The sequence below is a fragment of the Nansenia antarctica genome (genome assembly GCF_963989245.1).
Source record: "Nansenia antarctica genome assembly, chromosome: 12".
NCBI lineage: Eukaryota > Metazoa > Chordata > Actinopteri > Argentiniformes > Microstomatidae > Nansenia > Nansenia antarctica.
In genome coordinates this window covers 1,422,643-1,441,131 of record NC_137682.1, presented here as the reverse complement: position 1 = coordinate 1,441,131, position 18,489 = coordinate 1,422,643, and the positions used below count along the sequence as shown (strand labels likewise).

The following is an 18,489-nucleotide window of genomic DNA, read 5'->3' as shown; positions in this document are numbered from 1 at the left end:
ACACAACATTAACACGAGCATCCTCCACCACCACACCCACTCTTCTATATTGGTTCAAATTGCACCGTCACCACTGTCAGAATGCAATGTGACCATTCAACCATTTTTTTTTTGTTTACACACACACACACACAGTATAAGAGAAGTATCCACTTTTCATGTGTTCCTTGCCATGTACTTGTTTATTCTTAGCAACCATAATGCGTTTTTAGAAGATATGAAACAGTCAACTATGTTCCATCAACTCCTGCCCCCAAGAGATATAAACAAAAGACAGAACACAAACCTATCAACAAAGTCGTCTTAGTTACAAAACAGAAAGGGGGGCTAACAGAACACCACTGATACCATTCTGTAAGCTGACAATGGTGATCCAATGTGAGTCAGACTCGGTAAGATTTATTCAATCAAAAAAAAACAGAAACATAAGTACTGTCCTCAGTTAAAACCTTGTAACGATAGGCATAGCAACACGTTTACTGAACAAGAGAAAAACGAGAAACGCAAGTTCAAGAATAACCACTGTTCAAGCGCGTCTGTTCGGGCTGGGTCGGGTGATAGTCATTGACAAACAGAGAACATGTTTGAAGACCTTGGCCTCTGTCAACCACAAAAAAATAACCATAAACATGAAATAAAAACTAGGCTCATCATAGGAGGAAGAGGGAGGAAGAGGGAGAGAGAGGGAGAGAGAGGGAGAGAGAGAGAGAGAGAGAGAGAGAGAGAGAGAGAGAGAGAGAGAGAGAGAGAGAGAGAAAAAGAGAGATAGAGATAAAAAATAAAATAAAAATAGGCTGAAAGGATAAAACACCCTCTGTAGTAGTTGTCGTAAACTCTCTGGATGTCGTCAGAGGAAATAGTTCTTTGAAAAGTTCCTCTTTTCCTTTCTTTCAGTCACTCACTTCCTCCCTCCCTCCCTTGTTCGTTCGTTCGTTCATTCGTCCGTCCGTCCGTCCATCCATCTGTCCCTCGCTCACTACCTGGGTCCCTCGGAGGCGTGACGTCACAGTGAGAGCTTGCAGTGACACAGTTCTTTGTACATGAGCCTCCTGAGTTTGGGCATGTCCTGCTGGCCGAAGCTGAACGGCTGTCCCAGCGCCAGACACTTGCAGTACTGAAACAGAGAGAGAGACGGTTTGGAAACATCACAGTACTGAAACAGAGAGAGAGACGGTTTGGAAACATCACAGTACTGAAACAGAGAGAGAGACGGTTTGGAAACATCACAGTACTGAAACAGAGAGAGAGACGGTTTGGAAACATCACAGTACTGAAACAGAGAGAGAGACGGTTTGGAAACATCACAGTACTGAAACAGAGAGAGAGACCGTTTGGAAACATCACAGTACTGAAACAGAGAGAGAGACGGTTTGGAAACATCACAGTACTGAAGCAGAGAGAGAGACAGTTTGGAAACATCACAAAAGGACAATGTACTTTCTCAAGGTGGAAAAGATGAGATACACATTGCAGGGATCAACTGGGAGGTTTAGTGCAGTGTGGCAGCCTTTCATTTCTTACGTGGAACGTCTAACAATGCCTCTTACTTCTTAAAAATGGCGTTGTATTATATATGAGAAGTACTCTGTGAACTGTTAATTATAATTATTTTTGTTTCTGTTTTTGTTTTGTTTTGTTGTTTTCGCTGTTTTGTCTGTGTGCTTATGTCTGTTGCGTACTGTAATGTCTCTGAAAACTAAATAAAAAACACATTGAGTAAAAAAAAAAAAAAAAAAAAAAGGACAGAGCCAGATAAGTAGGGAATCTGTGGATACACTGACTCATCATTGTGTATACAGAACTCAGATAATACATAGTAGTACCTGTAATAATTAAGGATGCACCGATACTAGTACTCATACCCGATGCCGTGCTCATGTACCCTTAACCGTAAAACTACTCCGATACAACCGCTCCCGATACCGTATTATGGCAACGTAGTGTAACCTCTCGTAGCAGATAGGCTGAGGAGGAGGAGCAATGTATGTCAGCAGTTTGGAGATATTTTAGGATAAGCGATGATGACGACGACAAAAGTAGAGCAGACTTAGCAGCACGTTGTTGAACAGTGAATGAATGTGTTAGGAGGATTCTGCTGGATAGATCATATCGGGCTCTTAAGATCGTGTATTTTCTGTGTCCTCAGTTCAGATTTGAGTGGATAGGTTTTCTCAAAAGATGTGTGTTTAGTCTCGTAGTGGCGCTTCACAGTGCTGCTTTTAATAATCGCCACGGTCTCCGGACATATCAGACATGTGTTTTGAACTGCCCGAGGGAAGAATGAATGTAAGAGTCTGTCCGTTCTTCATTAAAAGCTGTTTTCACTGTCTACCTTTCTTTCTTTGGAGCACGCCACGACGTTTCTCTAACTTATTTCTCTGAGTAGTCTCTCGTCTCGTCATCCCCTGTGTGTGTGTGTGTGTGTGTGTGTGTGTGTGTGTGTGTGTGTGTGTCTCTCATCTCACTGACTGACTCGAGCAAACAATGCTCATCAGAACGCACAGATTCCATTGGCTGAGTAGCGCCGTTAAACCAGCACTGTTAAGGCTAGAAAACTTGTGCAGATTACATGAATGAATGAATGAATGAATGAATGGTCTTTATTGTCATTGATATAGTACAGGTACCAAACAACGACATTTGGGAGGGGGGGCTCCCCTGGTGCTTGGAAAGAAAAAAAAAACTAGAAAAAACAAGAAGGGAAAGGAGCTGGTTTACATAAATAAAGGCTATGTACACTATCCACTATACTATACTGTACAGATAAAACACTGTGCTGTACTCTATGCTATGCTATACCTATTCTAACATTTCCTATTCTCTGCAACCTTATGTACCCTAGGGTTGTCATATTGCACATAGTGTTATTGCACATTCATTTAAAGTGTCGCAGTTTGCAGGCTTGAAATGTACACATTTGTGCCTCAGCACTACACCTGATTTTCAATCCAGCAGCTGCCATCAATCCGTCCAGACTGTCCAGGGCCCAGAACATAAAACACTGGATAGGCATGGTGTCCATGGCAGCTGAGCTGCTGCTCTCCAAAAGAAACATTGCTGTGCGCCTATCTTGATAATATCGTATTGTGAGATCCCATGCAATTCCCAGCCCTAAACGGAAGAGTTTGTGATATGCACAAGTTGATCATCTTGATCAAGAGAGGGGATCTGAACAACAGGAGTGTGAAACTGTAGTGGAAGTTCAGACCTACCTGAAGAACGAACGCACCACAGTCACTGTCGTTGTTTTGTCGGCCCACATTCTGAAACACAGAGTAAAAAGTAAATGAACACACACAAATATTATCTATGCATGCAATTACTGCAATGTAAGTCGCTTTGGATAAAAGCATTAGCTAAATGGCATATATATACAGTTAGGTCCATATATATTTGGACACAGACATCATTTTAGCTGTTTACCAAAACATCTTCAAGTTACAGTTATATGGGCTTAAAGTGCAGAATCTCGGGTAAGGGTATATTCACATCCACATTTTAAGGAAGTGTTAAGGAATTACAGCTCTTTGATATGTAGCTCCCTCTTTTTCAAGGGACCAAAAGTAATTGGACAATTGACTCAAAAGCCGTTTCATGGGTCAGTGTGGGCTATTCCTTCATTATTTCTTTATCAATTAAGCAGGTAAAAGGTCTGCGTTGATTCCAAGTGTGGCATTTGCATTTGGAAGCTGTGTCTGTACGCACAACATGCAGTCAACAGAGCTCTCAATGCAAGTGAAACAGGCCATCCTTAGGCTGCAGAAACAACCCAAAAAATCCATCAGAGAGATAGCGGGAACATTAGGAGTGGCCAAATTAACTGTTTGGTACATTCAGAGAAAAAAAGAAGACTGCTGCAGTAAAGGCCTGGCAAAGCATCACAAAGGAGGAAACCCAGCATTTGGTGATGTCCATGGGTTCCAGACTTCAAGCAGTCATTGCCTGCAAAGGATTCTCGACAAAGTATTAAAAATCAACATTTTATTTATGATTTTGTTAATTTGTCCAATTACTTTTGAGCTCCTGAAAATAGGGGTCTGTATATAAAAATGGTTGCAATTCCTAAACGTTTCATACAATATTTTTGTTCAACCCCTTGAATTAAAGCTGAAAGTCTGCACTTCAATTCCCTCTCGGTTGTTTCATTTCAAATCTATTGTGGTGGCATACAGAGCCAGAATTATGGAAATTGTGTAGACCTAACTGTATATATGTTACGGTACATGTGGGAAGACGGTACATGTGGGAAAAATAGGGTTAGGGTTAGGTGCTACGTCGACTTGGTACATGCTGGCAAGTCTAACCCTAACCCTAACCGTAGCACCCTAGCACCTAACCATAACCCTAGTTTTCCCACATGTACCGTATTCCCACATGTACCGTAACATATATATTAACACAAACACAAACACACAACTTTGGTTACACAACAGTATGAATCGTTCTCACCATTTTGAAAAAGCCTTTCCACCCTGTAAGGAAATCTCTCTGGTCTGTCTTGACTGCCTCCGCCTGCAGGTACTTTCTAATGTGCTGGAAGAGAAAAGTGTTGAATTTCACTAAAATTAATCTCAATGTGATTAATGATTAAGTTATGAAAATGTTTAAACAAGACATAATATTCGATGCAATTATGGCATACTCATGTAGATATGCTTCATGTCACTCATTCTAAAACCTGTAAGCACTGTATGTAGACTGATTTCATAGAAAATAACGTTTATTATATTTATTTATTTTTGTATTTATTTTTAAACAGGCATAATATCACACTTACCCTCTCTGTGTCAGTGTTCTAGGTGTAGTGGGGGTGATGTGTGACTTGATTAGGATGTCTGCTTGGTCTAATGGTAGTAGACTTGCTTGGTCTAATGGTAGTAGACTTGCTTGGTCTAATGGTAGTAGACTTGCTTGGTCTAATGGTAGTAGACTTGCTTGGTCTAATGGTAGTAGACTTGCTTGGTCTAATGGAAGTAGACTTGCTTGGTCTAATGGAAGTAGACTTGCTTGGTCTAATGGTAGTAGACTTGCTTGGTCTAATGGTAGTAGGCGCTTGTGTCATCCGCGTGGGAGACCTGAGTTCAAACCCTGCCTTTCACATCATATCATGTGATATCATGTCATATCATGAACCTGCGGCCCGCAGACATGGGCCTGCTGTCCCCCCCCGCACCAACCTACGGACCTTTGGAGAGCCTTCAGTGTGGCTGCACCTACCCTCTGGAACTCCCTCCCCACAGTGATCCGCAACGCCCCCACCCTGGACTCCTTCAAACTAGCCCTCAAAACCCACCTGTTCTCCAAGGCCTTTGGCCCCTAGTCACTGTTTTACTTTCTGCTTTGTTTGTTTTCTGTTTTGTCTGTCCGTTTCATCCCTTTGTAAAGCGTCCTTGGGTTTTTGAAAGGCGCTATATAAATTAAAGTTATTATTATTATTATTATTATTATCATGTCTCACCTTTGGGCAGCGGCGGTTCAGAGTGCGCTGGGAGTCGAAGTAGGTGATGGCCCTGCGGGGGATGTCGACGCTGACCAGCGACCAGTGGACCTCCAGGTGGATGGGGATCAACAGCAGATCCTTCTGGAAGATGTCCACCTGAGAGGGAGAAACATTTCTCTGTGTGAGATGGTCATCTAAATGCTAACTTGCATTTGGGGGCAGTGGCGGACTCAGGCTGTTTGAAGGGCAGGGGCGAAAAGAAAAAAAGGGCACCTACTGCACAACATGGGACCCCATCAGTGCACATGGTCAAGTTTAGACCATTGGAAGAGCAGCCAATAGGGCACATCCTCTAATTTTGCCACTCAAAAGGGCACTTTAGTGCGACGTTTTTCAACTGTGGGGGCATATGGTCAAGTTTAGACCATTGGAGGGGCACCAATAGGGCACGTCCTCTCATTTTCGCCACTCAAAAGGGCATTTTTGCCACTCACAAGGGCACTTGAGACGTTTTTCAACCGTGGGGGCACCAGGAGGGGCGGTCGCCCCCCCCTGAGTCGGCCAGTGTTAGGGGGTACTAGTCTGAGTTATCAAACACATGATAGGAAGAGAAGCAGCATAGAGAAACTATCTCTTCACTGCATGTGTGGTCTTGGCTTGCTAGTTGGGGGGTTTTGTAGGTTGTTGTAAATTAAAAAATGCATTTGTCACTATCTGAATAAACGTCTGACTGACTGAGTGATAAAGCGTCATGAAAAGCAGGTGTAAGCTAAACAGAAAGCTTTGTTAAAGTGATGTGCTATAATCAAAACTATCGGATGATATGGTGAGTGTGTTTTTTTTATACCTAGCACCTGTTAAATAATGGATGTGTGTATACTAATGTGACATTCTGATTACTTACATGCTTTGTCCACCGCTTGACTCCGTCATAGCCTTTCGTCCTCAACTTGTCGTAGAAGAAGCTGTTGAAGAAATGGACCTGGGAGAACAGAACACGTTTTGGAGAAAGCGATTAGATGCTCGAGGCAGGATAGTCTCATATGCTAGAGGCAGGATAGTCTCATATGCTAAGAGGCAGGATAGTCTCATACGCTCGAGGCAGGATAGTCTCATCTGATGTACACAATGACAATATGTACAGTGTATAGTAGGGATGTAACGATGCATCGCGAGACAGTTCATTATCGATACAAATATTATGAGACGATTAAAATCTGTGAAATGAAAAACGAATCGCAACACTCCATTAAAAACCAACAGCATTAACACGAGTTGGTCTCATTACCGTAATTCCAAAACTAAAAGCGCTAGTGAAGAAATTCCAACGGTTCCAGGAAGCAGAGGAGCTTGTGCTTTCTACTCATATAGATATATACCGTATATTACGGGAATTAACGTAGCTCATGGAGAGCTGAGGAGATTTGAAGAGAGAAGCGGCCTTACGAGCCAGCATATTTTAATGGTGTTTTTTTACGTGGCAGTGTTTTTATACTTTTGTGAGTTTGTGTACAGATGTGAAATGTCAGGAAGATCTTCTAGGGTTACTAAACCACCCGAAAGGCAAAACACAGAGACCCAGCATTGGGCCGACGACAGCAGTGCACTCTGCAAAATAATATCTTCCAGTCAATCGTATCGAATCGTGAGTTGAGTGTATCGTTACGTCCTTAGTGAATACCATGCATTATGTTTTTACAATGGAAAAATCATTGTCAATTGAATGAATGAATGAATGAATGAATGGTCTTTATTAAATCATTGTCAATTGTTGTATTTCAAATGACTTGTTTTCCCTACCTTCTCAGGCACAGAATCCATCACCAGATCCCCATACATATTCATGACCTACAGAAAAAAGGAAATATCGTATCACCACAATGCCAAGCTGGTCTATAAATAAATACAAACACATTGTCTATAATGTATGTGTCCTTTGTAGGCGGTGGTCAGTGAAGGTAAGGGCCGCCCCACCTGGTCGTTCAGCCAGTTCTGTCCGTACAGCGTGCTCAGGTCGTCCATGGTCAGGACGTGTTTCTTATAGTTGACGCGGAACCCTCGCACCATGGCCGTGCCAGACGACCTCTGGTAGGACTGAATTAGGTGCTGCACCACTGTTTTCCTGTGTAAACAACACGGGAACCAAGTAAGGTCAATAACAGATCATTTGAGTTGTTATTCTTCCTGGTTAGAAATGATTCTTCCTAGTTGGTCATTTCTGTCGTACACGGCTAGCTAGTGATTGAGAAAAGAGTAGAAGATGGTCAAAGTCATTTTCTGTGCACCATTTTGAACATCGTCATATTAGGAGTCATTTGAATCAACATCCTCATACTTGTGTGGCCATTGTGGGCGGTTTCCTTAGCCTCACAATCTCTGAGCACAATGTGTAGGAAATGTTAGAAAGACTTCATTTGCTAGAGGGTCTAAAATTAGACTGGCATAAGAGTTCTAGAACAGACGGATTCTGTTTACACTCCACCTAGTTTCAGCCAAGAGCTGAAGTCTTTTTATGATGCACATTTAAAAGGCAGACATCAGGGACACCAGATTTTACAAGTAGATGGTGTGTGTGTGTGTGTGTGTGTGTGTGTGTGTGTGTGTGTGTGTGTGTGTTAGTTTCAGACCTGTGAGGCTGAGAGAAGTTCTCAGTGAACATGTCCTGTAGTTTCTCCACCACATCATCAACGTGGATGGGGATCAGGCTTCCGTACTGCTGGAGAGATTCACCCAGGAAAGCTGGGAAAACACAACGACATGAACAGTCAAGCTAAGTCGTACATGAATGCCTTATTCCAAAGCGCTTTACAACGGCCTCTCACACACCCATTCACACACCAACGGCGGCAAGCGTGTCCTGCCCTGTATCATTTATTTTTTACAGATTACACTTTTTTCTTTTAAGCTAACAGCATTTTAAAATATATATATATATATTTGAAGAGGTGGTAATTTCATTCAACAATCATACTTACTATGCACGCAGCTCATGTGTTCCTCAGTGAGGGCGACCTCGACAGGCTTCTCGCGCACGGCAGAGTAGGGGGTCTCTGGTTCCCTTCTCCCTCGTTCCCCCACGTTGCCCACCTGGCTGGCCTGGTAGTCGCCAGAGTAACCGTTCAACCGCTCATCTACAGAGACCACAATGTTGTTAGTTATAGTGAGAACATCGCTCTATTGTCACAATCACGTTAAAACATAAGCACTTTAAGCATCTCATCTCTTCAGTGAATCCAGTTCAGAATTAGACTGGCTGGGACGTGACCACTCGTTGACGATGCACACGTAGTCTTCTTGTCTGCTCACTTTGCCACTTAATTACACTAATTATACTTTACAATTTATCGAATAATATATTAGAAACAGCAATGAACACATCCCCTGCTACGGGAAGTCGCAAAAGAGAGGGTGAAAACTCTCCAACTAAGAAGAAATGTAAAGATACATCCATCTCTAAAGAAGACCTCGACGCCGCCATTGCTGACGGTATCAGGCTAGCGCTGCAAGAACAGCAATCCATCCTGAACACAGCTATCACCTCGGCCATCAGAGATGCTGTGGATTCCATCCTAACCCCTCAGCTTTGCTCAATCAAAATCGACATCGAAAAGACCAACGAGTATGTCCGAGGTATGAAAACGGATATCGAGCACCAAGCTAAGCTAAGCTAGCCCAGAAGACCCAGAGCCGCATCGACTCCGTTCAGTTGGCTGGCCTGCGAGGACAGACATGATAGCATTGCTGAACTCCGAAAGCAGGTGGAACAACTCACAGAGAAAACAGCAGCTGACATGGAAGATAGGGCCCGGCGAAATAATCTACGTCTGGTAGGCTTACCAGAGTCGTTGGAGGGCTCTGATGCTGCAGGCTACCTCAAAGCTAACCTGGTGAAGTGGATTCCCTCCTTGGCTGGCCGAGTCATCGAGATCGACCGTGCTCACCGCAGATATAACGGCCGGGAGCAAAACAGCAATCGCTCCCGTACCCTCATCTTCTATTGAGATGGCAGGACAGGACCACCATCCTAAAAGAAGCCATAGTTACTGTATAAAGCCCCCGTACCCTCATCTTCCGTCTATTGAGATGGCAGGACAGGTACCCTCATATTCCGTCTATTGAGATGGCAGGACAGGACCACCATCCTAAAAGAAGCTAGGAAGGCATATCCAGTGAAGCAAGACAAATCCACCCTCCTGTTCTTCCCAGACTACAGTGCCCCAACTACAACCAAGAGGAAGGGGTTCAACACGGTTATCAAGGATGCACATGCCATGGGTCTGCACTGCAGCCTTTCCTAATCTACCCCGCTACTCTCAAAATGGAGCTGCATGATGGCAAAAAGATGTCCTTCGACTGTCCGTCCAGAGCAGAGGACTTCATCCGATCCTTGAAGCTGTCTACAGGACCCGTGCGACCCACCCGACCGAGGGCACTCTACCGCTGTCAATGACCCGGGGATCGAGGATGGTGACGGGATGGAACTGACCACCTAATCAGCCACGACACTGCCATGGGGTCTGCTTTAGATTTCAACGATAGAAAGGACTATTTTACTTTCTTTCCCCCCAGGGTATGCAATTGCTTATGAAAATTGATGTTTACTTTGACTAACGCTGCTGGGTCTAACGAGGTATGGTTGTTATGTTCCCCTATCTCAAACTATCATTTTTCACCATTATGATGGCCTGCTGATATCCCGTTGTTTTCATTATTTAATGCCATGTCTAGGCTACTTTTTTTTTTTGAGGGGATGATATGATTCTTTAAGTTCGATAAAGACTCATTGTTATAACTAGCAGGTGGTGTATTGAGACGATTTGTGGGCTACAGCGTTGCAATAGACTGAGTCACGTCTCAGAGAATGTTTATGTTTTGGCAAGCCTGTAGGTTACCTTCGCGGTTTGCTAACTTTTTTTGTACATTGTATTTTCTTTTCATTTATTTTTCTCCCTCCCCCTCCCAACGGACAAGTCGCGTAACGGATTGGACTTTTACTGTACTGATAGAAATACTAAGTAGTCATGACCAGAACTTTCATTTCATTCTGATATTCTGTATTTGCTCATTAGAATCCTATGGCGTCTGACCTAACTGTTATGTGCTGGAATGTGAACGGGCTTAACTCGGCTATAAAGAGAACGCGGATTCTAGAATTCCTCCACCGTAAGGAAGTCTCCATGGCTCTAATACAGGAATCACATCTTAAGGAATGTGACGTTACACGTTTTCAGAACAAACATTTTAAAGTTATTGCGCACTCTTGCGCTCAAAATAAGACCCGGGGTGTGCTCGTCTTGGTTGACAGGAGGTTGCATTTGACTCTCGACCAGATAAGAAGTGACAAACAGGGCCGATTTGTTTACATAAAGACGAGAATAAACCAGGTTAAATTGATGCTAGCCTCCATTTATGCCCCTAATGAAGTCGACGCAGAATTTCTACCAGATATCAGTAACACATTATTAGAAAACTCTGTAGGCTATCATTTAATAGTAGGTGGTGACTTCAATGCTGTCCTCGATCCCTCATTAGACAGGTCCTCTCCAGTTAATGTAAGCTCACAATCAACTGCATTTCTAAACGCATTTATAATGGATTTAAACGTTGTTGATGTGTGGAGAATTCAGAATAATAAGGCCAGAAATTATACATTTTATTCTAACAGACATAAATCTTTTTCCAGAATTGATTTTATTTTTGTAAGCCCATCCCTCATTCCCTCCATGTCCCCAATTGATATTCTGCCAATACTGTTGTCTGATCACTCACCTGTGGCATGCAAGATTCAGCTCTCTGCTAATACTGACAAGGCCACTAGGTGGCGGTTTAACACCACTTTGTTGACAAACACTGACTTTTCGATCTTTCTCAAAGATGAACTTGAAGTATTTCTTGCTATAAACAGAGCACAGTGTGACAATCCTCGAATTTTGTGGGAAACAAAAATGTTTTCTCAGGGGCCTTTGTATTTCGTTCTCCTCCACTCTCTCTAAAGCACGTAACAAGCGTTTTAATGAGCTAGAGAAGGAAATAAAGTTGAAATAAAAACAGTAGAAAACAGTAGAAAATTTACAAAAACAAAATTTTACAGAAGATCAAGCCACACGGCTCGCTTGTCTCAAAGGAGAATATAATGCTATATCTCTCTCAAAGGCTGAATTTATCCCTCATAGAACAAGACAGAGATATTATTTTGATGCTGAAAGGCCCAGCCGCTTATTGGCACTGAGACTGAAGGAGAATGAAAGCAAAGCCTCTATAAATGCTATTAGAGATTCTGCGGGCACTGTTCATACTGCTCCCCAAGCTGTGAATAGTATATTTCAAACATTTTACTCCAACCTGTACCAATCTGACATAGATTATGATACATCTCGCTGCAAGGCGTTCCTTCATGGCCTCAATTTACCTAAGATATCACAGACTGAAAGGGAGGTTCTTGACTGCCCTCTTGACTTAAAGGAGCTACACCAGGGGTGTCCAAACTTTTTTCACAGAGGGCCACATACAGAAAAATATACTCAAGGCCGGGCCACTCACTAGAGGTGAGGTATCGCCTCACCTCTAATGTATTAAAGTTAATCAAATGTAGGTAAAGTATGCTTGATACCTGAATATGCTTAAAGAAAAACAGCCCATATCATAACTTTCCATTAAATGTTTTTTTCTTTTTTTTATAAAGACGGCTCATTCTCAAAACAGCAGCCTCAGATTGCTTCTTAGTCAGAGTCATAGAGCTCGTCCCCATATTCAGCATCAACATCAGATAGGAACACTTGAAATATTCTCTGTGGTAGAGCCCTCGTGCTCTAATTATGTTGATAGTTTTCACAACTGTGTTCATCACATCATTAAGCTGGACTGCCTTGGCACAGAGGGCTTCTTGGTGGATGATGTGTACAGGGTTTTTCCTGGCTCAAAATGAGGCGGAAGTGGTACCAGTGGTGTTTGACATCGGGGGGGAACCATGAAGCAGGGCTGTCTGGGGGTCCTTAAACATCAAACACTTAATTTCTTGCATTCTGGTGAATTGATATGCACCAATTTGTGACCTTTCTGCATCAATTTATGGTGGAAATTTCATTATTTATGTAAAGGAAAACACAATATTCAGGCACCAGATGACCATTCAAAATATAATGTAATATAATGCAATATAAGGCTCTCAGGCATTCTGTACTTTCAAATATGTATTCTCCTTGAGCAGTCAACATCAACTATCAGCTATTTCGCTAGCGAAAACGAAAGCTAACTTATTTTTAGTTGGCCCGCGGGCCGTAGTTTGGACACCCCTGAGCTACACAATGCCCTTCAATCTTTATAGAAAGGAAAATCGCCGGGCTTAGATGGTCTTCCACCAGAACTGTATTTAGTACTTTGGGATTTGATAGGTCCTCTTATTATGGACTCCTTTAATGATGCTATATCCAGAGGTGATTTTCACAGAGATCAAAAAGTTGCCCTTATCTCTCTTTTGTTAAAAAAGGGGAGAGCCTATCTCCCTGATCTCGTGTGACCAGAAACTGTATGCTAAGGTTTTGGCTATACGATTGGAGGCTGTAACAGACGCCTTGATCAGTGAAGACCAGACAGGGTTCATGAAGGGACGCCTTGCATCTGACAATATACGCAGACTGCTTCATATCATCAATTTAACCTATAGCTCTCTCAGCCCTTGTGCAGTATTTTCGCTTGACGCTGAGAAGGCTTTCGATCGGCTTGAATGGAACTACATGTGGGCTGTTTTAGACCATCTTGGCTTTGGGGTTAATTTCATTGCTATGATTAAGACTTTGTATAATGCACCAACCGCTTCTGTTCTCACAGGTAATGTTATTTCCTCTCCAATCCAACTGGAGCGCTCAGCTAGGCAGGGCTGCCCATTGTCACCATTCTTGTTCTGTCTCTCTCTTGAGCCCTTAGCCCAGGCCATCAGAGTACTTACATTTCCCCTATTTCAATTCTAGATCATAGCCACCACATCTCATTATATGCTGATGACATTCTATTATTAGGGATGCTCCGATTTATCGGCCACCGATTTAAATCGGCCGATTTCACTCCAAATGACTCGATCGGTGATCGGCAAAAATGGCCGATCGCAAAAACCGTTTTTTCCCCCTTTTTTTTTTTCCTGGGGAAGACAGATAACTGAACAGAAAACATAGGAGGACGTAACAGTATGTAAACCATGAAGGCCACGTTTATGATGTCTTTTATACAGCCATATCGACTGACTTGGGCTTCAGGCCCTAACTGGGTGATAGGCCAGACCTTTACTATGCCATAAAAATGGGTCTGCGTTTGCTTGGTGCCTAATGGATCAAAACTTTTGTCTAAAAAGCAAAAAATATGTAGGCTATCCAGTCAGTAGGCCTACAGTTATGTATTTTTTTAAAAATCGGTATCGGTATCGGTTGATCTTGAGGAAAAAAATCGGTGATCGGTATCGGCCCCAAAAATCCAGATCGGAGCATCCCTATCTATTATTTCTAGATAATTATTGATACTTCTGCCCCCCATGTGTTAGAAATGTTTGAAGATTTCGGTAGATTGTCAGGCTATAAGATTAACTGGATGAAGTCAATTCTAATGCCCCATAGTCCTTCAGCAAGAACCTCCTGTCTCCCTAGACATATCCCGGTGAAAGATAAATGTACTTACGGTACCTTGGCATCACTATATACCCAACCATACCACGGATAATTAAAGACAACTTTGATGTAACCTTGAACAAAATCAAAACGGATATTCAAAGATGGGATAGCCTCAAAATATCTCTTCAGGGCAGAGCCACGATAATCAAGATGAATGTTTTGCCAAGGATCAACTTCCTGTTTTCCATGTTACCATTACCCCCACCACCCAAATACTTTGATGATATTAATTCGTTGGTCTCAAGGTTCATATGGGCTGGCAAACGCCCGAGAATCCGTCTTACAACTTTGCAACAACCCAAATTGTCGGGCGGGATGGCAGTTCCAGATTTTAAGATGTATTATTTAGCTTTTCAGACTCAAGCCTTACGTACCTGGGTGAATCCAAATTCCAAAGTACCTTGGAGGTCAATAGAGGTAGGTCTGGTCAGTCCAGTCAGATTAGAGGATTTACTTTGCTCAGGCACGGGACGTAGGACTCTGTCATAGATTTGGTTGCATTATAGATAACGCCCATAAGGTGTGGAAAGCGTCTGAGAAAATCATGGGAGGTTCCTTGCGATTCTGTTCCTCCACTCCTTTATGGAATAACCCAAACTTGATGTCGGGTAACCGACCATTCACCCAGCAAACATGGAGCTCTCGGGGTGTAAATACTCTCAGAGACTTGTATGACAATGATGGCCTAGATTAATTTCAGCACCACCAAACTAAGTTTGTCCTTCCAGCGTCATCATATTTTGTCTATCTACAGCTGAGGTCCTCACTCAAGGCCTATGGAGTGCCTTGGCGCTCCCCACTTCCAACTCACCCCATGATAGCCTGGATTGAACATACCCCAACCTCTCGTGGCTGTGTATCCAGAATCTATCGCAATCTAGTGGACGCAATTAAAAAACCACTTGCGGTTGAGGCTTTATGGAACCGAGAGCTTGGTGAATTGGATTTCCACCCAAACTGGGACACAATATGGTCTAATCTCAATTCAACCTCAAAAAATTTAGCTCATCAGTTAATTCATTTTAAAGTCATCCACAGGGCCTATGCTACACAATACAGAAGATACTTAATGAAACTACAACCCAACTACTACTGTCAATTCTGCACTACCCCCACACCGGGTTCATTTCTCCATATGTTCTGGGAGTGTCCAGTCGTGGCCAATTTTTGGAACCATGTCAACTCTGTAATGTCCAAATTATTTAAGATTGACTATGTTCCTAATCTATGTTTATGTTTGCTCAATGACGACTCTGATTTTGATTTAAGTATTACGCAAAAGAAAATGCTATTTGCTGGTTTCACCTCTGCAAAAAAAACTATTCTTCAACATTGGATAACACCTGATTTCAGTATGAACACTTTTTGGTTTTACTCTTTACAGAGGATTGTGAATCTTGAGTGCACAACGGCCAGATTGAACAAAAGCAAGGCCCAGTACAGTTGATGCGTGGAAGGCTTATTCATTGAACTTGACCAACCTGACTGCTCTGTGATTAGATTTTCCATTTATCCCAGTCCGGATTGTGTTGTATTTCTACTATTTGGCTGTGACTTGTCTGCTACACTACCCCTTTTCTTTTTTGTTTTCTTTCTTTTTTCCCTCCCTTCCTTTCTTGTTCTGTATTGTCATTGTTATGTGTTGTTAAAAGCAATAAAAAAATCTTGGTCACAAAAAAAAAGAATAGACTGGCTGGCATTTTATGTCGTCAAATGAAATGGACATTTCCATAGAGGAAAAAACATCTACCTACACTGGGCTTATAATGACACTAACAACACTGGCACAGCTTCCTGTAAGATTCTGAAGGTGTCAGCTGATGATATCCCCTTCAAGATGAAAGTAGTGTATTCCTTCATTCATAATATCTCACCTCTCTCAGACCCACTGAATCTCTCCTCCTCTGATTGGGGGCTGCTCAGGCCCTGGTTCCTCCTCTGCCGGTTGGCGTACAGGCTGTACTGGCGCCACCTCCGCGCCCTCCTGTGCCCCAGGGTCCCCACCCACTGGGCACGCTGGCGCCAGGTCTTCCAGTGCTGGGTCATGCGGAACCGCAGGCCCGCGTGGGAGCGGAGCTTCTGCCAGCGTCCCAGCCTGCGCTGCCTGAGCCCGTTAAGCCGAGCCTGGATAGGGATCCTAGGCAAGTTCCCTGCTTCATATTCGGCCTCCTCCTCCTCCTCATCCTCTTCCTGTGACAGTTCTCGTTGCTGGTGATGCCGATGGTCCGATAGAGATGTAGTCGGCATGTTTGGGACCTCCCATTCCACCTCCGCCTCCTCTCCATCTTCCTCCTCCTCTTCTTCCTCTTCTTCATCCCAGCTTCCACCTTCGAAATCAATCTCCTTCTCCTCCTCCTCCTCTTCAGCATCCCCGTCGTCGTCCTCCTCCACTTGCTCCATGTACTCTGAGGGGTCCCAGGCCCTCTCCTTTTGCTCCAGTTTCAGGTGTATGGGGCTGGGCGCGTGGTGGGTGGAGGTGGGGTCCATGAGGTGCCCCCCGGGGATACCTCCACCTCCACCCCCGCTGTCCTCCTGGCCCACGGCCAAGCCCAGCTCGCCCTGCCAGCGGTTCTGAGCTAGGCTGCCGCCGCTGTCTCTCATCGTCCACGGGCACCCCACGACCTGCGCCAGCTCGTCGCCTGGGAAGAGGAGGAGGAGAAGGGAGGAGGAGACAGAGGAAGAGCAGAGGGGTGAGATGAAGAAGAGAGTAAATTAAGTGATAAAACTATACATGTATGCAGTAAATCTATGGGTAAATTCAATGTGCAAGCCTGATTAATAATGGTACATATTATACATATGTGTTTAATGTGTGTGGGACATATTGCATTGATAACTACATAACATGGGCACATGGGCACTTTTTCTAAAATGTTCTTTTTTTTTCCCCCTTTCCTAACACCAGGGGAGCCACCCCTCCTAAATTTCGTTGTTTGGTACCTGTACTGTAGCAATGACAAATAAAGTCCATTCCATTCCATTCCATTCCACATAGTAGCTAGATCCCAATTTGTCCCAAGTCGTATTGTGCTTTAATAACAGCTGGTCACTACAGTCATTATAACGAGCTACAGCCAAGCAAGAAGTGACCATTTCAAATTATCCTGCAATTTTTTGCAGGATGCACAGCTGCTAACGTTAGAACTTAGCAGGGCTATGGATTGAATGAGTGCAATTACTGCGCTTAGCAGCTAGCTTAGCTTCCACTCGATACGCCCCTCGGAGGCTCGACGGCCGCATGTGTAAAACATCACATGTCATTCCCAGGTCAGGTGGATCATTTTGGAGGTAAAACAACCAGCTGTAAGTGATCAAGCTGATCAGGTGGACTAAGCTCAGTCTGGCGTGTTGCTGCAGGAGCTAGCCGAGGGGGAGGACTAACCTCTGGAATTAAAACATTCATTTAAACGGTTGCATGGTAAATATATAACATACAGGGTGTGTGAATATAAAATATAACCGTCATAATGTTGAATACAAAATCACAAGACCGCGAGAGTCTGAGAGAAAGTGTACACGTGCTTAGAAACTAAACACATTTTGCAACAACGTTTCATTCTATTTCAGGAATTAGACTGATCCCCCCGAATCCAGATCCGATGGGAAACAGCAGGTTATCTTCTATTACCTAAACCACCGAGTCAATCTTCTAAACCCCCTCTGTTCTGTTCTGCACGTGTACAAGTACAAGATGTGCTGCTGAATGCACATGGACATTGCGTTCTTTGGTGAGATAAAAAGAAAAAACGGTTGGAAAGCGAACCTGGAGGTAGCTGCTATGCTAGCTATGCTATGCTAGGAGCCCAACAACACCAAATATAATGATAATAATATGTCAAGGATAACGCGACTTCAACACTCACCGTTAACCTGCAGTTTTGTGAATGTCGGCCTGTTTCTGAGGTGAAATGTTCAACGTTTAGCAGGTTTATGTTTTTAATTCTTATTCGTGTTAAGCGGACCACAACATCCAGCTATGATCTGGTTAGCTAAACCTCATTCAATGAAGACAGGAAGTGTCGCTGGTGGAGTAGGCGTCACATCCGGTCATCCGGTCCCCCCCGTCTCTTTCCGGTTTTAAGAGAGTAACAGTTGTTATTAATTGTATTATTATTATTATATTAATTTTGAAGTTAACTGTAGATTATTAATTATTAATCTCTGAGTATTGGAGAAGGGGTAGGATTAAATAATCTTATGCTTCTTCCTACTCCTTTTCGGACATGTTAAGTACATAGTTTTTTCTTGTTTTTGTTTTTGTTTTTTGTTGTTATAACTATTTCTTTTTTCACATGTTCGAAATAAAGCTTTCATTCATTCATTCATATGACACATACTTTGGGAAGATTTGCGAAGTGCCACAACGAGAAATAAGAGCTGAGCTGTTGTCAA

The 18,489-nt window shown here is 43.1% G+C and overlaps 1 protein-coding gene across 1 annotated transcript; it reads right to left on the bottom strand.

Moving 5' to 3' along the window:
* Positions 1 to 256: 256 nt before the first annotated feature.
* On the bottom strand, positions 257 to 18,092 carry senp3b (SUMO specific peptidase 3b). The gene is made up of 11 exons (XM_080542783.1): positions 17,961 to 18,092; positions 15,972 to 16,736; positions 8,416 to 8,571; positions 8,068 to 8,179; positions 7,415 to 7,562; positions 7,241 to 7,288; positions 6,345 to 6,422; positions 5,459 to 5,596; positions 4,450 to 4,533; positions 3,213 to 3,263; positions 257 to 1,114 (listed from the first exon to the last, which is right to left on the bottom strand). The coding sequence occupies exons 2-11, from the start codon at positions 16,696 to 16,698 to the stop codon at positions 1,004 to 1,006; spliced, it is 1,653 nt and encodes a 550-aa protein (XP_080398909.1). The 5' UTR covers positions 16,699 to 16,736; positions 17,961 to 18,092; the 3' UTR covers positions 257 to 1,003.
* Between the last annotated feature and the right edge of the window lie 397 nt (positions 18,093 to 18,489).

Bases quoted from the DNA above. Each gene is read 5' to 3' on its own strand.
- senp3b (XM_080542783.1), bottom strand. From the start codon at position 16,698: ATGAGAGACAGCGGCGGCAGCCTAGCTCAGAACCGCTGGCAGGGCGAG. The intron at 7,563-8,067 runs GTCTGAAACTAA...TTGTTTACACAG, and splicing joins AACTTCTCTCAGCCTCACAG to GAAAACAGTGGTGCAGCACC. The intron at 1,115-3,212 runs GTAGGTCTGAAC...TCTCTGTTTCAG, and splicing joins GTGGTGCGTTCGTTCTTCAG to TACTGCAAGTGTCTGGCGCT.